The sequence below is a fragment of the Eutrigla gurnardus genome (assembly GCF_963514095.1).
Source record: "Eutrigla gurnardus genome assembly, chromosome: 8".
Taxonomy (NCBI): Eukaryota; Metazoa; Chordata; class Actinopteri; order Perciformes; family Triglidae; genus Eutrigla; species Eutrigla gurnardus.
The window spans coordinates 23,598,390-23,622,491 of NC_139922.1; the positions used below are offsets into that span (position 1 = coordinate 23,598,390).

General features: G+C 42.5%; 1 protein-coding gene across 2 annotated transcripts in view; it reads left to right on the forward strand.

Annotated features, from left to right (window-relative positions):
- The window catches only part of tshz2 (teashirt zinc finger homeobox 2), a 37,723-nt gene extending 30,370 nt beyond the window's left edge, over nucleotides 1-7,353 (forward strand). For both annotated transcript variants that reach the window (XM_084016483.1, XM_084016482.1), the window contains one exon: nucleotides 3,704-7,353. In XM_084016483.1, the coding sequence (XP_083872609.1) occupies nucleotides 3,704-6,741 (3,038 nt within the window). In that variant the 3' untranslated portion in view covers nucleotides 6,742-7,353. The remainder of the gene's footprint in view (nucleotides 1-3,703) is intronic.
- The last annotated feature ends 16,749 nt before the right edge of the window (nucleotides 7,354-24,102 follow it).

The following is a 24,102-nucleotide window of genomic DNA, read 5'->3' on the forward strand; positions in this document are numbered from 1 at the left end:
AATTAACTGGGCACAGTGAGAGAAAACAGGGAGGAGGAACACATGATAGTTAACAGATGATAATCTCCGTGTCCTGAGATTGTTCAGCAATCCTGACCTGCCTTCCCTGCTCATCCAGCAGGCCTCCTTTTTCTTTCTTTCTTTTTTTTTTCCTCCTCCTTTACATGGCATAAATCCGGGAGATGAAAATGTCATGGAGCAGGTTCATTTTGCAAAGAGGTTTTGATTGCCATGCGCGTGTAATTGATTGTTCCAAGGACAGGGGGAAATCTAGAAATGTCATAACAGTCCTGCTTAGGTTGGTTCCACCACAAGGCAATCAATGAGAAGTAAAAAGGGATATTGATTTGCGAGCAGCGAAAAACTGTAGCTTGAGACAACCGGAGAGCGCCGGGGAAAGTGGCACAGACGTTGCAGACCTGTCACCGGCACCTATGAATTACCCAATCGTCTCTGAAGATAGTGTTACCTCGGATACTCGCGAAAAGTCTCTGCAGCCGGGTATCGCAGCTGTCCATTAGCTAAACTCCACGGGCTGCTAACTCTCTCCGGCTTGTCAGATTAACGAAGGAAGTGTTGACCTTCCGAGAGGTAAATGTTGATGTTCTCAAATTCACAAAGTTCCTACTGGCATGTTAACATTGGAAACAGATTGCCCTTTCACAGCTGGCTCGCACATTTCTGAAATGATGGACATATTTTGAATGGACTCACTTACACAAGGGAGAGGTTGTTTTTTTTTTTTACTCTATGAAGATGCTTGAAGTTGATCTGTAAATATATTGTCATGTAAGCCTTTAGCAGCGATCCGGTTGGACAGCAGGCTGAGATGTCGCAGTAAACCTAATCTACTGTTTCCTACGCAGTTAGCCCGTTTCTCTAGATGTATAGAGGGGGGGGGGGGAAGCATTTTGGCATGGAAACCAGCTGCTGCTTCTGTAAATCCAGGCCTTGCTATGCCAAGAGTCTGCTCTAACGGATAAAGGTTATAAACACTTCAGCTGCCTGATTTATGATGGACACCTCAGGTTTTTTGACCTTTGCATATCTCTGTCTGAAGATATAAATTTGTAGTGACACAGATTGGAGGCTTTACAGCGGTTTATGACATGCTAAATCTCGGGCGAGGCATGCCAGCCTCTTGTTTTGTAGGGCCAGTTAGGCTGGGAGTTGCCTTGCTTGGACTCCCGGACAACATTTTTTTTAAAGCAGGCAATTTTTTAAAATGTGCACAAGGATATGTAATTGCTGCTCTTCTGTTTTGGTTTGCACAATTACGTACGCTTACTTTGAACAATTACGTTTGAAGAGGAGTATCAGCAGTTAATTCTGTTTTCTTGATAAACTCGTTTCTTGTAACGTAACGGCCTTTCGGAGGTGTTGCCTGTCGTTTCTGGGATCGCCCTTGAATGCCGTATGAAAGCGGCTCGGCCAATCAGCGGCAGTGACCGTGGTAAAGACGCGGTTACAACTGGTGTGAGAAACAGAAAGTCAGACATGCGGGTATCTCGGAGTGATCCCTGCCAGAAGGTTAATTGGTGCCTCTGGATGTCTGCTACTTAGGGCATCTGATAGAAAGGCACAGAATGGCGGGGAGGGGCTGCCGTTAATCTCCGTCAATCCCCGTCCTCGAAGGCCGCGATAAGAAGCAAAACACTCACATTAAAATTGATGTAACTACATGTAAGTGGTTATTTCCAGGATGGTTTCTGAACATTTATCTTACAAAATAGGGGAAGGTGGAACAGGAAGTGCGTGTATTGGTTGAATTTGAAGCCACATAAAATATGCAGGGAATCGCCTTTCCATGATGGCGTATAGGGAGATGTTTCTATTAGACCCTCGCCGGACTGGGGAAGTGTTCGTCTCCCCACTTTGTGCTTTCTTTCCCAGTGCCTCAGTCTTAGTGGTGACTTTGAAGCGAGAGGACATCAACTCGCAGCTTGTCATAGCCATTGGTGTTCTCCTTCACTGTGAATACTATATATAAGACTATAAATAAAACATACCTCTGTGCTCTTGACAACTCTCTCCCTCAGCATCAAGGGTGTTTTGGAGGCCATCACCGATCTCGGTTGGCCAATCAAAACATCTCTCTTGCGGTGGATCAAGGTCACAGCACATTGGGGCTCTTGGGTGCGAGAGTGTGCGTGTGTGTGTGTGTGTGTGTGTGTGTGTGTGTGTGTGTGTGTGTGCAGGCTCTTGTTCACGAGGCCCCATTCTCCATGTTTGTTTTGAAAGTCCGAATCCCATCTCCATCCATTAGCTGGCAGGCAATTCACCTCCAGGGTTTCTCTTGAGGCACTTGTGAAATATTGATAATAAAAAAAGAGACTTACTTTCAGAAAAAAAGAAGGGGGAAGACATTCTATGGGGCCGCCCAGTGTGGGACTCCTGAGTGCTCAGCTTCAGCCATCCCCCTCATGGAGTGCCCTCTATTCAGAAGAGAAATATTAACCACATGAAATGCATAAGTGTCTGGACAGGGCTGTTATGTCCCATTCATATTTTACTCAGAGCCCATCTGCCACGTCTCCCCCTTTCCCCAAAAATGCACATTTCCCAACGTGACTATGAGGCGGAAAATATCTCAGATATGTGACAACACTGAAAAACTGCCATTTATTGCAGGATGTCTTCAAAATATATGCAAACATTGTGATATTGTTGCGTGGGTGTTTAGCTTTTTAAATAATCTGAAATTTTTATTATCACTCAGGACTTTTTTTTTTTAATCTTCCATGGCTGTGTTTCATATTATGTCGGTCTTCACCCTGCAGTCACGCGAAGAAGCCTCCGTGCTGAGTCAGAGTTTACCGCTAATTGCATGATGGGAAATATGTCAATTAGAAATACTGTTGTTTAATTATCTGTTAATTGAAGCAATAATGTTTGTGCTCTATGGGTTGGGAGAATGAACAGGTGAATAATGAAAGAAGTAATTGCTGTTTATGAGACTGTCAGGGAAAATATAATGATGTGACAGATTGCCAGTAATTTTGGGGATTTTTTTTTTCTTAATTGTCTAGTTTTAACGCCGATGGTTGAATCAGCTTTTCCACGAGCACGATCAACATCTTTATCAGCATTCACATTTTTTTAAATATTTCTATTTTTCTAAATGGCTGCATGTCTTCTAAAGTATCCACTTTTTTTCAAACTGTTCTCATTTATTGATAGACATGAACATTTCTGAGTTTTTGTCAACACATTCCTCACACGTGGCTTCGGGGAGGCTGAGACTTTATCCAGAACAGAAGGCTTACATTTTCATTGCAGTTTTGAGGCGTACATAATCACTACGGAATAGGGTCATTTACAATAACACTTAGCGGGCCCCAGAAGAATCAATTTCCTTTTGTCACTCAGTGGCCAATGATTGTTGTAAACATCTCAACTTGAGGCCAGAAAAACCTTGGACACAGCACTAAGTCAATGGCCTGTCGTGAATCACCTGGTGCCGTTACACCAGCAGCAGTCTGTTAGCAAAGACATTATGTCCAGCTATACTCCCCAACCTCCGAGGCACAAAGCAGACGCCATCATGTCGGTGAAGCTTAAATGGCTTCTCACAAAACATTAATACTTGAAGCTGCATTTGGATTTCATAAATATTGTACCTTTAGAAATGAAATGAATTCATCTACTGTTACACAATGAGTTTTTTTAATGTCATTAATCTCCGTGTCTCTTCCTTTTCTAGTGTACATGCCAGATGAAGACGGCGTACTTCAGGATGTCGTCGCTGAGGAAGATGCCGACAACGACACTCAAACCGAAGAAGAGGGCTCTGAGAAAACGAGCCCCAAAGTGTCGGAGGACCGAGAGCTGGATAACAAGAGCACCAACACCTATAGCAACCAGAACTCTCCCATTAGTGTCCTTTCCAATCAAGAGGCCGAGTTGGAGTCGCACCTTAGCGACACCAGCGACAGGCTCTCCGACTTCAAAACCTCTTCGCCAATAGAGAGCCAGAGGGAGGACGAGAGCCGCATCGCCAAACACAAAGAGGAGGTGGGCGGCAGCTTGGAGAAAATGAGAGCAGCCTATGCAAACTTTCTCTCAGATTCCTACTGGACGGGGATAGGGATGGACTTGAAAATTGGCAAAAAACCCAGCAAAGCTAACTGCGACAGCACCAATGGAACTGCGAAGACTGAGTTTGACTGGCACCAAGATGCGCTCTCTAAGACCCTGCGGCAGACTTTTTCCCCGAAGCCTGCATCCAGACCTAACCTCTTTAGCTCTGTCCACCTGTACAGGCAAACCACCAAACCCTGTGGCTCGGTATTCACGGGAGCCAGTCGATTCCGCTGTAAAGATTGTAGCGCCGCTTATGACACTCTTGTGGAGCTGACGGTCCACATGAACAAGAGTGGACACTACCAGGACAACAACCACGGCAAACAGAGCAACTCCTCTGCTTCCTCTTCAAAATCCAGGAAACGAAATTTGCATGATATGGAAGGTAAAGAGGACGCACAGAAAGTTTTGAAGTGCATGTTCTGTGGCCACTCTTTCGACTCACTCCAGGATTTGAGCGTCCATATGATTAAGACTAAGCATTACCAAAAAGTGCCTTTAAAAGAGCCTATCCCAGTAATCACACCCAAATTGTTGCCACCGTCGAAGAAACGGGCCTTCGAGGCGGCGAGACCTTGCTCCCCCGACTCTACGACTGGTCTCTCCGGCTACACCGAGGCGCAACGGGCCGCCGCCATTTCAAATGCCAACAACAACCGCTACGGCTATCAGAACGGAGCCAGTTACACTTGGCAGTTTGAGACCTGTAAGTCTCAGATTCTTAAATGCATGGAGTGCGGGAGCTCCCACGACACCCTTCAGCAACTCACCACACATATGATGGTCACCGGACACTTCATCAAAGTCACAAACTCAGCCTCTAAAAAGGGTAAACAGTTAGCCCTTGATCCCCTGGCCATAGAAAAGATCCAGGGTTTAGCTGAGCCGGCTGCCGGTGATGCAGAAGGAGAAAAGGTGCCTCCGAAAAATGCTTCCCCCGGGACCAGTGAGAAGGAGAGTCAAGAGGAAGGCACTTCAGACAAAATGGAAGAAACTGAAGCTAAAGATGACAAGCAAGAGGGTGAAGATCAAAAAGCAGACAATGCTGCGTTTAAGTACCCTTATCTCCGTGAGGAAGATCTTGAACAAGACTCAGGAGGAGGAGGGGACATTCTTAAATCTTTAGCCAACACAGTGGCCTCTGCCATCAACAAAGCTCAAACAGGGACCCCAAGCTGGAGCGCCTATCCGAGCATTCACGCCGCCTATCAGCTCTCCGGCCTCATCAAAAGCTCCCCTCTCTCTGCATGTCCCCCCACTCAGCTAAAGCAGACGTTTAACCACAAGCTGAGGCCGATCGCCCCAAAGGGGAAGCTTTACCACGGTGCTGTGGGAGTTGAGGCTCCCCAGGGACAGCATCAAAATGCGGACATCAAAAAAGAAAAGGTGGGCATTAGCGATGGTAAAGAAAGTCAGAATATTAAGTTTGATCTGGAGAACGATGACAGCGATTGTCAGGATGATTCCTCTACGTCTTCAAAGCTCGATGCAGACTCTATGAATGAAGGGAGTGAAGCGATCAAAGGGAAGTTGAGCCCCGATTTCTCTGACAGAGGCAAGACACCGAGCCCATCTGCCAGCAATGGACGCAGCGCTACTTCAGAGCCTCTCAGTGACACGCCAAGTCTTCTTGGCATAAACCCTCTTAGTGCGCTGCAGTCAGTCCTGAACAATCATCTGGGAAAAGCAAACAAGCCCAATATCTCAAGAGCAGATAAACTATCTGCTCGCACCCAGTCCGTTTTTGTGGACATTAACCGTAGCAGCGAAAAACCCGCTTTAATGCTCGGAAACGCTATGAGAAAGAGGCCAGATAACCCCTTTCTCTTTGTCAATGAGGACCAACCGATAGATCTGACGAAATCTAAACACGGCAAGTCAAGTTCCTCGCTGCTCCACCCCTCCACACCAATGCCACAGAAATACGCTCTGTCCGACATCGCAGACATGGTTAAAGTTCTTCCAAAAGCCACAACGCCGAAACCCTCAATGCCGTCAAGGATCCCGACAATGAAGCTTGAATCCGACGTCCGACGCTTCGAGGACGTTTCCGCCGAGGTGTACTCCGTCCACAAGCGCAAAGGCAGACAGTCGAACTGGAATCCTCGGCATCTCCTCATCCTGCAAGCTCAGTTTGCCTCCAGCCTCTTCCAGACCTCCGAGGGCAAATACTTACTCGCAGACCTCGGCCCTCAGGAACGGATGCACATCTCCAAGTTCACCGGATTGTCCATGACCACTATAAGCCATTGGTTAGCAAATGTAAAATACCAACTGCGAAAAACCGGAGGGACCAAATTCCTGAAGAGCATGGACACCGGGCATCCGATCTTCTACTGCAATGACTGTGCATCCCAGTTTAGGTCCCCGAACGCATTCATTTCCCATCTGGAGTCCCACCTTGGGTTCCAAATCAAAGACATGTGCAAAATGCCGGTAGAGCACCAGACGAAGGTAGAGGAGCCAGAACTGTCAAAGGCCCTCAGTGTCAGAGCCACAGAGGCCTTAGTCACAGACGAGGACATTGACTCAAAGTTCAAATGTAAGCTCTGCTGTCGGACATTTGCAAGCAATCACGCAGTCAAACTCCATTTGAGTAAAACTCACAGCAAATCCCCTGACAACCATTCACAATACGTGGAAATGGACAAGGAGTAGTTTTTCATATTATTCTCACTTTTTTTTTCTCCTTTTCTTTTTTTTTTTCTTTTAATACACGGGTCAGATATTTCAACCATTTTTTCAATTAGCGTTGTGTAGTGCATCGTTATGAGATTGAAAACATTTCATGGACAGCAAGGACACACTGGTTAGAAATTGTTTTAAGGAAACACTAAGACATACTTTTGCACCCTGCTCCAATGCACCACCAGTAATGAAATGTATTACTGCTTGAAGAAACATAATTGCTGATGTTTGCATGCAATAGCCCCGGCTATGACTACTATTTATTTGTATGATATGTCAAGTTTCAATTGTATTTCAAAGACAAAAATAATGAATTAATTGTACTTTACAACCTCTGTGATACAGTACACCTGCATAGATGTGCAGCTGTTGAAAACAGGTGGCTCGACACACGATAACACACATGCAGACCTGTACAGTGTATTGCTATGTAAAGATGTTTTGTGTTGCAATGATAGAAGAGAAAAAAAAAGCACTTTAATAAATGTTTAATCACCAGTTTAGACTCGGATTCTGTACATGACTCAAAAAATAATTAGACTGTTTGGAAATAAGGATATTTCACATGTAAATATATTTTAGGGGGGGGGGGGGGGCAGTGCGTTTCATGCAACAAGGATAACAGCAAGACAGATGATACCTGTGATACCTGCACCTTTTTTACTTATTCAAATAAAGAGTTAACATTTGATAACAGCTTGTACATCTTTTCTTTTTTTCTTTTTTTTTTTTCAACGTTAGCACCTTGAGTTTGTTTTTCAAATGATTAAGATGAAAAGATTTCCTGCTTATCACAGAGATTTGGGTTGTACACACTGACCAACTGATGAAATGATGGACAATGAATATATATATATATTAATTACACCAATGAATATTACTCAATGTATGCAAGAAAACACGTTATTACTACATTATTACATTCCCGAGGAAGTTTCCCAGAAAGAACCAGGCAATGTATTACAAATTAAGGAAAATAAAAACACTTCCAATTAAAAAAAAACATTTATATTGTTCATTTCTAGTGAAATCTCTTAGTTGAACATGTGAATTGTCTACAGGCAAACATACAATTCAACATAAGCATAAACAAATTCATATACTTGGTGTAAACTGAGCCTTTCTCATTCATGAAAATGTAATATTTTTCCTTTAATTAATACCAAATAAGATTTTTTTCCCAACAAATTTATTAGGGAATTATCAGAAAAATATTCACATACATCCCATGAAATAAAGCACGACCAAAGTATCTCGTATTTGAATCCGCGACATCTTCCCCGGCTATTCCAAATGTCTGAATCCACGGAGAAGCCCAATGCGTCGCCTCCACTGCATTCCCTTTTTTACCTTATGACTTTTAGATACACCTCAAAGATACATCTTCTTGTCAGACTTTATTGCTTTCCCGCGAATGCCGCTGCTGTTGCTGCAAGATGGTATCATAACAATTAAACATATTTCCTCCAGCTCTATTATTTCAAGGCTATTAAAAATAATTGCCTCCTAAATTCATAAACATTTTATGCAATTCATCTCTTTTCGAGCAATCAAGTCCTCAATTACCTCCACCCATCAAATCTCTCTTTTATAACGGCCAACTGACATTTGATGGCAAATGGGAAAAGCACATGGGCACTGTGGTGATTTGAATGCTGTGACACCGACTTGCCCCCTATTGTTGGAAATGAGCAGGCAATCACGTTGTTCATCAGATGACTCCTAATGCAGTTAAAGTATTCAGCTATAATTTCTCCCTGCATTTATAATTACTGTCAAAGACCACACACCTCAGTGAGCAGATTAAAGCTATAAATTATTTAGTGCCTTTCTTCGCTGATGGATCTCTGATTTGTCTGTAGGGCCATTATGTTTTAGAGGAGCAACTTATTCTAAACTGAAGCAAGCATTGTCCTTAAGATGCAGCAGATTGTTTTGTTTTTACATTAGTATTTTGGAAGGGGGGGGGGGGGGGTGTAGCACTTGTATATATTCACTGGAAGCAAAGCTTTTTATTAACAAAAGGTGATATGCAACAATGCAACAATTATTTTACATTTATTGGGATTTTATATATACTTTTACACAGCAAATCATTCAATATCTCCTGCTTACATACATACATATAATACATATATATATTTATATACCTCAAACTAGTAGAAATTCACCCAAGGCTCACCAAAGACTCTCCTCAGCACAATCACAGAAGGAAATTAGCCGTCTCTGACCATAATTTGCTCCTAATACGTCAAAGTCGATTTGGGATTTATTGTTCGTACACAAAAAATGCTAAATTGCTGTAATCTCAATTTGAAGCAAACTTCATAAGGTTAATACGATTCTTATCACGCAATCAGCAATCATATTGGATGTGCATAAACTGTAGTGGGTGGAAAATACACCACACCATCAGCTGCTCCAGCTTTTCAAATGAATATAATGCTCTCTAATAGGAACACCTGAGCTATTAAATACTGATATACCTCAGGTAACACATCGCAGGTAATTAAGTGAAATAAACCCATAATTCTTGTGGTGCTTTATATTAATTCATTTTGGATGTTTGCATATTAACACAGTTAATCGCACCGTATATCTAACATGTCATGGCTAATTACAGCACAGTCAGCTTTCTGCAGTTACACACACACACACACACATAACCTTGATTTTAAACGGATTGGTTATGAGAGATATTAAGCTACTCATGAATGGACACAGTTCATACAAAACATTTTTGTTTTTCATTCCTCTACATGAGGCAGTTCATGGGGCTGTAAGGCCGTCAGTGTGGCTCCTCTTAATAACAGGAAGGGAAAAATAACAAGAGAGAATGTGGTTCAAAGTCACGTCTCAGACACTTTTCCCTCAAACAAATCCCTCACACACGTCGTGAAGCCAAACACAAAATCGACAGACCGCACATATAAGACGTGATAATGAAATCTCTCCGCTGTCACATTCCTGCAGCGTGGAGTTATGTTCTAAAACAGTTCTAATAAGTTCTAATAGCGTAGTTGAAAAATCAAATTATGCATATAAAGTGCACTTCCGCCGCAGACGCGGCGAAACCCCCGACCTTAGCAAATTTGACGCCAGCTCGCATTTGCAAATCTTTTGTCAATCTGTCGTTAAACATGCTATCAAATAATGATAAGTGTACGCCGCTCGCTCGCACGCCGTGCGTCTCCCTGATGCTGATGTGCCGTAATAGGGGCAAAATGTGCATCAGGATTTCGCCTGCATGGATACACACAAAACATCTACACTGTGCCTGACTTTGCTTCGCCCTGCGCCAGACAAGCATGGATTCTCTGCATCATCTGGCCTGTAAACCAGAGGGGGGAGGGCGGGTGGGTGGGTGTATTGGGGAGGGGGGGGGGGGGGGTTCAAAATGTTCATCACACAGCAGCAGGGTAATGACTAGCTCATGTGTTTAATGAAGGGCTTTAGAACTTATAGCTATAATGACCCACATCCTTACTCCCCGTTCTCCCATTTATTCTCCCCAAAGTCCTCAGGTTATTACGTCCCTGTGAGAAATCTCCCAGAAAGAGCATTACGTCTCTCCATTGCCTTTTCACAGAGATATCAGAACATTTGTCCTTTTTTTTCCCACCTGCATTGTACTACTGCAGATTTACTGACATGATATTATTTTCAAAATGTGGAGCAGCAAATACTTGGAACATAAAAAAAAAAGGAGAAGCCGTGATAAACGATGCACCTAAATCCTGTACTTCTTGTGTGTGTGTGTGTGTGTGTGTGTGTGTGTGTGTGTGTGTGTGTGTGTGTGTGTGTGTGTGTGTGTGTGTGTGTGTGTGTGTGTGTGTGCTAAATAATAAGCTGTAAAATATGATTTATAATGAATTCGGCCTCCTGAGAATGTGAGCTCATACAAGACAAAGAGGAATGCATGTATGTCTGCTCCCCTACATACATCACATCTTACCAAATAGCCCATAGTCCTCCGCTGTTAATGGTGTTGCTTCAAATATGCTAATTAAGCAAAAATAAGTGATGAATGGAATACATTTGATCAATCAAGTAGGCCTAAGCCCCATGGTGCTGCATATTCATTGTACATCATGAATATGAAACCAAAGTCATTTATCAAATATCAGTTGCACATTTGTATCTTATTAATCATACATGCTGAAACTTCTTCTCTTGTCAGAAAAGCTGAAGGTTGATGAAGCACTCGTGAAAAGGATTAAACTCGGGGAACTCGGGGTAGTGCTGCAGTTATAATGCATGAGGCGTTTTCAAACTTCCAGAATGTTAAAGAGCCGGCGGATGCTCGCTCCCGATGATGCTAACCCCCTTTTTTACCCACTTTCCTCTGCCTTTTAGATCTCCTCATGTGATGATGGACTAATAATTACAGATATGCACCACGGCCTTGCTTTTGGAGACGGTTATTGATTCTTTATAAACTTTACCGGTGAGCCAGGTTTTTGACTTGAAAAATCAATTTGATCATTGTTGTACCAATGCAATAAGGGGTTCACTTTAGCCAGGCAGCCATTGGTGGAACACACTCAACATCACTCAGTTTAAAATGGTTTGTTCACAAGCTGTTCTCGTTTTAAACTCACATGGCAGTATTGATTAGTGATTGTTAATAATGGGGGTATCCTTTGCACATCTTTTTGTACAACTAACGATACATTTGGTGTCTTTTTACAAAATAAAACATCAGCTTGTTGTGTCAAATACATAGTCAAAACCATACCGAGTATAAAAAACATAACACTGATCAAAACATCCCATTGTATTGCATCTTTTCCGTATCAACCCAAACTGCAATTTTAACCAAGTGATTTTTTATAGTGTGCAATGGAGGATTTTGATGGCAGATTTTCAAAGTAAAGTGTAAATAATTACATTTTGTATTCCCCTTTTCTAAATACAAATAAGTTGCCCCTGAAGACACATTTGGGGTGAGAGTGACCCATGAAATGTGTTGCATTATTATTGTGAAGCATCACATTTTTTCAGTAGTATGGGGAACATAAATGAATAAATGATTCATAACAAGCGAATAAAAGATGAATAAATGAATCAAATCCCCTTCTTCTTTTAGCTGATTTATGATATTATATATATTTTAAAAACGGATGGCGTGGCCAAACCTCTATGTAACAATGTGTGGAGGTTTTCATTGCAATCATATAGTGGATGAGAGAACTAACACTTGATTGCCAGCAGTTCATCAGTGCATCCTTCATATTTGTCACCCAGCCTGCCTCAAGGCAGCGTGCTAGCTCAAATTGAAGCTGACATCTTCCAAATATGAAAGCAACAAATCACACATTTTTATTGGGCTTAATCTCCACCCTAGCCCCTTGCAGACGTCAGCACAATCATGGACGCTGCTCTAATTCTTGCCGACTGGCTGCTTGTGCCTCCCAAGCATCTCTGGGCTCACAGAGCAAACGCAAAAGGCCGGGCACGAGAGACAGGGGTGACACCTCCGCTCCTTCGGAGGCTTTAATACGGCGGCAAGAGAAAACGCGCAACACGTGTAACGAGATTGTGCTTCGAGTAATCCATGGACGAGCTGTAAATATAGAGAATGTATCTGGGAAGATGCTCAATCATATTGGATCTCGAGAGACAGATAACACAAACTTTTTTTAAAAAGCAGGATGTCTGTTTGACTCATGGGTTATTCAGTTGTTTGACTTGAACATTCACAACTGATGTTGCATCTGAACCTTTAGCGGGGAGTTGTATGGGAGTTATGTTTGGGAAGCGAACACTGAAGGACGGAACCATTTAGAGAATAACAATAATAAAACTCAGGTCAACTATTTTCTAGAAATACTATATATATATTTCTAACCCAAACCCTTAAAGCAGTATCATGTTTCTATGTGCAAGTGTAGCTCCCATAAAAGTAATATTAAAAAAGTCTAAAACTGTAATGCTCTTTTAACATCTTTTCTTACAAAAAGTATCAAATCAATCAAGTCTTTGTCTTCTCTGTGCAGCACTTTGATTGGCTGTTCAACACTGCAGGAAACCGTAATGCCCCGCTAAAATAAAACAGAAAAAATCAAATACATACTACGAGCATAATAATGTAGGTGTCGGCGTAGGTTTAGATGTAGATGTAGATGTAGATGTAGATGTAGATGTAGATGTAGATGTAGATGTCGGTGTAGATTTAGCTGTAGATGTAGATGTAGATGTAGATGTAGATGTCGGTGTAGATTTAGCTGTAGATGTAGATGTAGATGTAGATGTAGATGTCGGTGTAGATTTAGCTGTAGATGTAGATGTAGATGTAGGTGTAGATGTAGATGTCGGTGTAGATTTAGCTGTAGATGTAGATGTAGATGTAGATGTAGTTGTAGATTTAGGTGTAGATGTAAATGTAGATGTCGGAGTAGACGTAGGTGTAGATCTAGATGTAGGTGTAGATGTAGGTGTAGGTGTAGATTTAGGTGTAGGTGTAGATGTAGTTGTAGATGTAGATGTAGATGTAGGTGTAGTTGTAGATTTAGGTGTAGATGTAAATGTAGATGTCGGAGTAGACGTAGGTGTAGATGTAGATGTAGGTGTAGGTGTAGGTGTAGATTTAGGTGTAGGTGTAGATGTAGATGTAGATGTAGGTGTAGGTGTAGGTGTAGATTTAGGTGTAGGTGTAGATGTAGTTGTAGATTTAGGTGTAGATGTAAATGTAGATGTCGGAGTAGACGTAGATGTAGATGTAGAAGTAGGTATAGATGTAGATGTAGGTGTAGATGTGGATGTAGATGTAGGTGTAGATGTAAGTGTAGATGTAGGCGTAGATGTAGGTATAGATGTAGATGTAGGTGTAGATGTAGGTGTAGATGTAGATAAAGGTGTAGATGGAGATGTTGGTGGAGATGTAGGTGTAGATGTAGATATAGGTGTAGATGTAGATGTAGATATAGGTATAGATGTAGAAGTAGGTGTAGATGTAGGTGTAGATGTAGGTGTAGATGTCGTTGTAGATGTAGGTGTAGATGTAGATGTAGAAGTAGGTATAGATGTAGATGTAGGTGTAGATGTAAGTGTAGATGTAGATGTAGAAGTAGGTATAGATGTAGATGTAGGTGTAGATGTAAGTGTAGATGTAGGCGTAGATGTAGGTATAGATGTAGATGTAGGTGTAGATGTAGGTGTAGATGTAGATAAAGGTGTAGATGGAGATGTTGGTGGAGATGTAGGTGTAGATTTAGATGTAGATGTGGATGACAGAGACACGCAGCTCTCAGGAACAAAACATCCTCGAGTCTTTAAAGAACCATAAAGACTTGCGGGGACCAAAACAGAAACCCAGTTAGTTTCTGTCAGATTCTCACCAACAGGAACCATCTTTTTCGTGAGGCTCTGATACCAACGAGTGCCGGTGTGTGTGTGTGTGTGTGTGTGTGTGTGTGTGTGTGTGTGTGTGTGTGTGTGTGTGTGTGTGTGTGTGTGTGTGTGTGTGTGTGTGTGTGTGACGAGGGGGCTTTAAATGTTCTTCAAAGATAAACTGAACTCAACAGCCAGTGCCAACAGAGATAGCAAGCGACTACACTCAAGGACTTTAGGAGCAACCGCCCGCTGGATGTATTGTTGCTGTAATTTCCAGCTTGACATTGGCCACAGTGGAAATGAAGCATGTTTAGGCCGCTCACAAGATGTCGCTGGTATCAAGTTAATTTGATCGTGATTGGTTCAGTCTGGATGAGGTTGGGAGTGTTAGCAAGGCAGAGAATAATTTGATGTTTTTCCCCAAAAAGTAGCAACTGTTTTCTCATTTGTGAGGTCGGCAGAAATTGTTCTCAAAGGCACATTTTCAAATATTAACCAGGGTTGCTCAAAGCAAAGCCACCTTGTGAATGTAAGTCTAATATTCACTCTTCTTTTAGCTCTGTTTTGGTCTCCACCAGCTTCTGAAGGAAATATCTGACTATATTCCTGCTAAATGTTCTCATATTTTTACATTAACATTTAGGGCATTTAGCAGATGTTTTTATCCAAAGCGACTTATGATAAGTACATTTGTCGGAATTTCATTTTTTTTACCTGCTAGATGCTAACTTTGTAGGTGCTAAGGGTACTGGGGGCAAGAAGCGTTTGATGGGTTCCTCAGAGCTTTTATTTTGATGCTGAAAAAAGCTTCCTGTTTCTTCTAGAAATTCGTTTTTTGAGAGCGAACCACAACAGTGAATTTGTTGACAGTAAAGAGGCTGAAATGCTCCGTAGAGCTGTGTGTGTGTGTGTGTGTGTGTGTGTGTGTGTGTGTGTGTGTGTGTGTGTGTGTGTGTGTGGGGGGGGGGGGGGGGGGGTTTGACCTCTTTGACACTATGCATCATTTCATTCATTGTTAATATAACAACTCAAACTCACTAGAGCATCTGTAATAAATACAGGTAGGATTTCAGTGGTAGAGTCATAAACTTGTAGCGGAGCATTCTTTGCGATAATAATGCAACGCCTTTTTAAAATGAGTGCGATCGTCCTATTAGAGCAGCGCCACAGCCTTTTCTTACTTGTTGGATTCCACTGAAACTTGGAGAAATGATGAAGCTCACAGCTGTGCTTTTCAGATTTTCAGAATTACACAGATGAGCCCAAGGAGGAGCTGTACAACATCTGTTTGCTCATTTATGTGTCAAACACAAAACATCAGACATGACTGATCTCACTTTGACAAAACTTGGAAAATGATGCATCTCACCACCGCTTTCTGGCATTTAGAATAACACTGATTGGTCCAAGGGGAAATTACATTTCAAAATAAAGTGACACATTTGTTGCTGATTGGCCCAGATGGGGACATTTTGGGGACAACAATGATTATTATTACTTTGTCTTACCAAAATCTAAATTTCCGCACACATTATGGAATATGGAAGTTTTTAATCATTCTCGTTCGTTGACATTCAGCTGCAACCACTTTTTTATACATTACAGCACACTGAGGTATAACAATTATAAAACCCACTAAAGAGCCTGGAAAGAATTTGACTGTCAGCACTGTGCAAGGTCGTCTTCGCTGTAAACTAACAACCAGAATTGGATGGGATTGGATTTGGACCCCTCAGACGCTGTCAGGAGAATTCAGGGTTTTGTTGGCCGTGTTGCAGCCAGCAGTCAACAAGGGCGTACGAATGCTTGCTTTTTGCCACGTTGAATTTGTTGGCTAGCTGAAGTATTTTCCTTCCCCCCCTCTCTTCTTTTTGTCCACCTTTTCATAATAAGCATATACTGTACAGCTTCCTATTATTAGATCACTTCCTGACCTGCAGCCAGAAACACTTATTCTTCACTCCTATTGGTCTAGAATGTAATTACCGCCGCTGCCGCCACATAAGGAACAATGACCTTGATTGATTGACAAGCATTTTCGCAATCTGCTGCCTTGTAGATACATGGTAACAAAAATGTCACCTCATTTGGAGCCGGCAACATGGACACGGTAGCTGTGATACTTAAATAGTAAAAAATATATATGAATGTGTAGCATGTGACATAATATTCGACAGAACTGTTATTTTAACAACTGAATGTTCTCATTTCCTCTTGTCTATCAGTCTGAGTGGATGGTGGCCAGGAGGGGGATGGGTTGATGGATGGATTGAGGGGGGGGGGGGGGGGGCAGTGGAGGAGAGGGGGTGGGGGGGGGGTGAGTACAGAGCTCTCCACCTCTTGCCCTCCTCCGCTGTCATCTGTTGCCCCACAGCAGGCCAGAGGTTGTTGGCGTTTTGCTCACTTGTAATCCGTCTCACTGTCTGGCTGCCGGCTCTCGGGTCACCTGTCACTCACTTTGACATGAATCAGCATTGACGCCAGCAGATTTAAGCTATTTCTCTCAGTCTGTAAACACAGCCTGGGTCCAACGGGCCTCCAGCAAAAATAATACACAACAACAACAAAAAAACACACACAACAGCCCCCGTCGCCCACCCCCCAAAAAATGTGGGCTAATGACCCATAAGAGCTTGTTTTTTTTTGTGTGATATAACTCCAAATTAAATGCGGAATGGCTATCAGGTTGTGTTAATGTGACATGACATGCTGCTGCAACTCACTTCTGCAGCCTTGAGATGAGGACACAGTTTCCAGACTGAGGAAAACACAGGCGGTAAATCTCCCATCAATCTGACACGTTGTGTTTTGATGATAAAAGATAGATTCAGCACGGGGTCCGGGTGCCGTTGGAAAATGAAATTCTTGTTTCTACCTCTTGAAATATACACGGTCCTGAAGAAACGGTGAGTAGCCTGAGAAGTTGCCCCCAAAAAAATGGAGGCTAAGTACCGATTGGTGCTGCTGCTGCTCTCCCCGCGGGGCTTGCTATCATTTGTTATCACTTTCTTTCTAGGTCGTGAAAAGTTAAAGGTGCAATTTGGAACTTTGATGTTGACAAACAAAAGTTATGTTTACATTCACTTCTGGATCTATTTCTCTCCTCATAAAACTTCTGCAAAGCAGCTTTTTAGACTCTCCGGTGAACCTTTGACTTCTAGAACCAGGGAACACATTTACATTTACAACGAGCTAGAAATGAATTACGCTGTAAGAACTTTGAGTAACAACGCTGGATAGGTATTTATACTTAATACGTTTACACTGCTGCATTTATTTGACATCTTTACAAATTAAACTTTGACATAAAATCACTGTAAACTTCCAAAATATGTTAAATAATTAAACTTAGCTCCACAGCAACCAACTACGAGACTAAAACTGCTGCATCTCTGCATTAATGCATTAGTGATACTAATCACCGGAGTCATTTGTCTCCACTGAATCCTTCTGCTTTACATTAACATGTTGCCGCTTTATTTAATTAATGCTTTAGGTGCAGAGTGTTTACTCGTGGTCAATAAGTATTAGTGTTCATTAAGTAAATGATATGAATACTTATTCCATTAAATTATAAAATTCAGAACATTAAAGGGGAAAAAATTGTCATTTTAAAATTGTCAAATTAATCTTAATAATCTATCTTAATTATTCATATTAAGATTTCCGAAGCACGTACATCTGTGTGAATCTTTTTGCATCTTTTTTGGTGTGAGTTGGCCTTTTTCTTTGCATAAAACACATTCTCTTATTGAAGACACATGACAATGATGCGTTATGTAAAGCACAGGTCTTACTTCATCTACAAACATTATTTGAAACCAAAGGCCGCCCCTCCAAAGCGTGACCTCGGCTTCACTAGCAGCTCTGTGTGATCACACGGGAACAAAATGACACTGGAGAGAAAGTAGAGAAAATATGGAGAACATTTTCAGGCATCTTGTGTTTTTATGCAGAACATGTGATCGGAGATTTATCCGATGATGCATAAATGTAACAAACAGTGATACAGCGTGGGCTGCTGAGCCCGGTTGTCACTGTGGTCAAGATTCAGACGTGGACATGTGCAGTCTTAAAAACGCAGCCAGTGTGTCGACAGGGAAATCAATACAGCGTTTTGTTATCTATCTCTATCCCACAACTTAAAAGAGAAGGATTATATGTCATAGAGTGAGCCCGGGCAGACTTAGGCATAGATCTATCATTGTAGAGCGTCACAGGCCTTTTCCTGTGTAAATCATGTGTCACATGGCCAGGCAAGTTCATTCTTCGGCCACGGAATACATTTAGGTCCTTGGACACGGGCTTCCATTTCTCACTCATGATGGAGTGCTCCCCTGCAGTGCTGGACCTGTAAGTAGATTATTTTCCAACATGACGCCTTCATCGTTTGTTTCGTTACCGCTGTCCGTATCGAGATCAAACACGGGATAAAAAAAAAAAAAAAAAAAAAACGGCTTCACGCGCTCAAAACGAGTGATTGATACGTTTTAATTACTCCGCTTCTCTTAGGAGTGCAACCGTCACGGCTGCTGAGGGTTTTAACGTGACAAACGCTTGATGGGCGAGACAAGGAAAAAGGGAAAAAGGCAAATGACACACCTGTGGCAAAGCGTGCCAAGGTGCTGAATGTCTCCCACCTGAGCGTTCAGTCAGACCCCCCCCCCCCCCCCCCCCCCCCTCCTTCCTCTCAGTACCTCCCCCCATAAACCAAAACCTCAAAGAGCGGAGACAGTGAATGATCCCACGTCATCGTTTGCAGGACCCTCATCCTTGTGGATGTTTTCCTCACCATCTCTCATGCGGAGCGCATTTATGCTGACCACGCGAGGTGGAGGAAGTGAAAAGTATAGCCGCGGAAAATATGAGCCGTCAAGCGCTTTTCAGGCAAAGATAAAGGCCTCTGCAAGAAGTGTGTGTGTGTGTGTGTGTGTGTGTGTGTGTGTGTGTGTGTGTGTGTGTGTGTGTGTGTGTGTGTGTGTGTGTGTGTGTTGGACTACTTGACCGAGAGAGAAAAAAAAAGAGGAAATCTTGTTATTAAAATGTAATAGCCGAGCGGTGATTGATTTTATATTAATGACTGTTCTACAGCAAACCATAAAGATATAAAGAAATTGATCCCCCGGCTTTCGGTCTCACCTCCTTAACCTCTCCTGCGTTTGGCATAAGAAGGCAATCTGGCGGTGTAGCTACCCGGAGAGGGAGCTTTCTTCTACAGGTACTGTATATTCTCAGTTATGGGTGCAAAGACAGGCCAGCAGGTAGTCACTCATTCAAGACATCTATATTACATCTGTGAGACGGGGGTCTTCCAGAGACAATCATTCCTACGATTCACTTCTCAGCACACAAGAATCATCTTATGTCATGAAAGTATGTGAGCGCCGAAATTGTCAGACGGCTCCCACTTTTGGCTTTCATCATCTCTTCCCAAAGCATTTTCGATTTAATTTAAGTGTGCCGGGAAGTGCTTTCATTTTGTTTTAATGAAGTTTTAAAAGTTGGCTGATCTATAATGTAAGCCGCCGCCCGCCACCACCGCCGTCGCCGCCGCTGCCGCTGGTCCAACTTTCACTTACCTATCATCTGTTCTCCACGTGATTGCCACAGAATCCAATGTGATGACCTGTCAACCATTACACCATGTGTGGGGATATTCCACCGAGTTCACTCAGAAGTTAATCACTGGCGCAGAGGAATAAGTCTGTCCTGCAGTTTTTCTACGATGATGAAGGGCCACATCGAGCCGTAAGTACCAACTCTATCCATCTATCTATCTATCTATCTATCTATCTATCTATCTATCTATCTATCTATCTATCTATCTATCTATCTATCTATCTATCTATACATCTATCTATCTATACATCTATCTATCTATACATCTATCTATCTATCTATCTATCTATCTATCTATCTATCTATCTATCTGTCTATCTATCTATCTATCTATCTATCTATCTATCTATCTATCTATCTATCTATCTATCTATCTATCTATCTATCTATACATCTATACATCTATACATCTATCTATCTATACATCCATCATCAGAATGACAATACTGATGTTCTGAAGCTAAAGCTGAAAATGAGAACTATTTAACGGCGGCATCACGTGCACGAACACACACAGTGTGAAGGACTTTGTCTCTCCGAAGTCCGCCATCGCTCAATGTGACCCGAGATTACGTGAAACAAAGACGCGGTAAATGGCGTCATCTGCACAAAGACAATGAGACGTGGCGTCCGGCATCGTCGTGGCATTACGTCGCGGACTTTAAACAAAAGGGTTGAACCGCAGACAATATCGGCATGGAAACGGAGAAGGGTCTTAGCTGCCACATCAAAACGGATGGGGATGGGGGGGGGGGGGGGGGGGGGGAGAAAAAAGGCATAGCATTTGAAAAGCCTAAAGGCTTAAACTAACACAAAAAGTCTAATCAGACTAGCAATCCCTGATGTTAATGAAGGTGTCACACATTGCACAAAGAAAGTTGTGCCTGGCAATCTTCCATTTTTCGGCTGCCTACACCAGTGACATTTCATCTCACATTCAAAGAGCGCTGAGGCCCCTTAATGAAATGCATAATTAACATATTCTAATTGTGCTGAGCACAGTGATGGTTTTGACAGAGCTCACTTTCCATGTCTAATTCAATGCTAATTTAATCTGTTCTTTTCCCGCCGACATGACCTTTCTTGATTGAGTTTCACCGCAAAGAAATTTTCTTGATGGATTGATTTATCAACCCCTTGGAATGCAACAAAAGTGCCAGTTTTTAGACGGACGGGAGATGACGGAAGATGGCGGGCAGAGGCAAAAAAATTAAAAAATTAATCCGGTGACCTGTTCCTTTTTAAATGAAATGAAGCCAGGCGAGGTATATAGAATTACACGATACATTGTGGCGTTGGAACAATCAGAGGGTCTTTTTGAATCCCGCAGGTCTAATGGCGTCGTTTCTCAGTCACAAGCAGAACATCGCTTAAGCCACTTGGCTGCCGTACCTTTAACATGGGGATTAAGAAGAATCTAAAGGCGTCTTTATGACAGCAAGAAGCAAAAGATACCAGCGCTATTCACGGCTCTCCTTAATCTGAGTATTTACCAAAGGTTGATGCTGAGTAGGCAGCTAAGAGTATCTCGGCCCACTCAGCTGTTGAAATTCTCATTCTTTCATAATGGGAAAGAGAGAATTCTATTCAAGAGAGGGAAAAGACACTGACGTGGCCCTATAGGAGACTTTGTTTTACGCTTTGAGGGGCCACAAATTGTAAGGAATTTTCGTTGTAAGCACTGATTTACTTTCTTATTACGCGTGCCCTTTTTTTCCCCCTTCACAGTCCTTCAGATGTCAGATGATACATTTGCACTATTCTAAATGGAAATGACAGAAATTCCCTCCAATGTCTGGGTGCCGTGTCCCGGTATGAGGGCGAAAAAAGAAGCGAGGTGGTGAAATTAGGGGAGAAAGCTGGGGATGAGGAGGAATGTGGAGCTGTCAGTCAGTCAGTCAGTGGGAAGGGGGATTATGCAGAGCTCAGAGCGGTAATTGAACACCGTCGGGCCCGCCCTCATTTACATCTCTCCCTTCTGCCGGCTTTGATTGGCAGCTGTACATGAAATGCCACATCAGTTGAAAGTATGTTGTGAGCTGGCACTAACAATCCTGTGGCTCCGGGGAGACCTGCCATATTGTAATTTGGTTATCAGGCATGAAGGAAATAATTCTAAGTGCCAGGAAATGTGAGGCAGAATAAATGCTTCATTGCTGCAAGTTGCCCAGGGTGACAGTTCTTATTTAATGTACAAGAGGCGTCCCGTTGCCTGTAGATTTGGTGAGCGGGAGAAGGGGAAGGGAAGGTGTAAGGTGGAGGATTTTCACAAAGGAGGATGGGTAAATGGAAGCCTGCGGAGAACAAAAACACAGATAATCAATAAAAAAAAAATGAACCATGATGCAGAATTTTGGGGTCAATTTTACATTCTTAAAAAAACACAACAAACATAATATATGTTTGTGTTTAAAACCTTTTTTTTAAAGGCTCCTACGTGGAGTTTCCAGACACAAACGCAGAAGTGATGCAGATTTGAGAGCGCCGTCGTGTCATCCGGTTGACACGCAGTGAAAATGGGTCCTGAACGCAGCACTTCTCTTAAGTGGCTCGGGCCTTATTTGTTTTGATGCACTGTGTTTTTTTTTTTTTTGCATGGGGAGTCTTTCCTCCTGAGATGGAGCTGTCACATTGTAAAAAAAAAAAAAAAAGAAGCCCCCGATGCTGGCAGCAGCCCCCGGGCAAAATGAAAACAAGTAAGTGGCATAGATAAATCATGCCAGCCAACGTCTTGTTGATGAATCAGATAAGACCAGAGCATCTCAGGAACACTGGGCTTAATGGAGGTCCCAGTGGCAGCTGTGGGTGGGTTTATAATGACTGTGGAGAGTTTCTTTTGTTTACTCGCAATTATAACACAGATCTGGGGATGGATGAAGGGATGGATGGATAGCTACATGGATAGATAGATAGATGGATAGACAGACAGGCAGGCAGACAGGCAGGCAGGCAGACAGGCAGGCCACATGTACACAAAGGTGTACACTCGATAATTAGAAAATTAGTGAGGTTAATGTTTCATAACTTTTCATCGGTTCTTCGGCGGATGTGTCGGTCGCTGCAGGATGAAGCCTGACTGATGTTGCACAGCTGTTATTTTTTACCTGCTGATCCCAGACTGACGCCTGCCAGCTTTGATTGACTTGACAGTAGAAAGATAAAGATTTGGAATGAGGGATCGTCTCAAAAGTGGATGCAAAATGGCCAAGAGAGTTTTTCAGGGTTTCTATAGCACCGATTTGTTTTTTACAAAATCCAAAGAGTTAACGTCTTAAGTCCTATGCCTTGTTAGGTATAGGTAACAAATGCACTTGTGCAATTTGGGGAAAGATGGAGGCTTCAGTTAAATGTCAATAAAGTAAAGAATATTGTCAGGTGCTTCAACTGACTGATGACGAGCGTAACCCCGACCCCTAAACTTCACCTGCCAGAGTATAAATCTAGCACTAGTTGACTTCGTCGACTATAAAACATGGACGTGGTCTCCCCAACGTCACTCAAAGGTTTCTGACCAGCCAGAGTGAAGCTCAATGAAATGCGATCCCATCAGCTCCTTCAATGCGTGCAGTTAGACGACTCACCATAAAGCATACGCCTTCTCCTTCCTGCTGGCCAGAGCCAGGTTTCATATTCCTGTTATCTCGTTGAAAACTGATGCGCTCATCCAACGGCCACACAGTAGCCAGCAGGATGCCTAGCGTACAATCAATGCACGGCGAGCCGTAAGATTTATCCGATGTTTGCATTAAAATTGCCCCAAAGGCCTTAATTATGCATAACTTTAAGCCTGAATATAATTTAAACATATTATCAATGTATCTTAGTACCAGGCTGTTATTCCTGCTGTACAGTTGGGCATTTTAACATGGGGGTTCATGGGGATTGACTCGCTTTTAGAGGAAGCCCCGTGTGGCCATTTGAGGAACTGCAGTGTTTAGCAGCAAAGGTCACCAATTTTCAATATATACATTTTGCGACTTGCCAGGAATGTTTATTACAGTAACAAAGTCCACATTAATGTAACATTAAGTTTCCTCCAACATATATTTACAAATGAGTTGTTCATAAACATTAAACTTGATGTTTTACAGGGATGTTGTGGTTCATGATTGCTGACTTTTTATTAATTTTACTAATGTAGGTATATGAATGAAATATGACATTTTGTGAACAGCTAAACTTATACAACCTACAGTTTAAATCGGAGGTCCGGTTGGTAGATAGATGGATACATATCCTCGTTGCCACCGGAGCTAATTATTCATAAACTAACAGGGTTACGAGAAAGTGGCCTCTGCCATCGTCCCTCATGTGGACACACTGACTGAGAGACGTGATGGCTGACATCCCCTGGCAGAGTGCGGATCATTTGTCGGC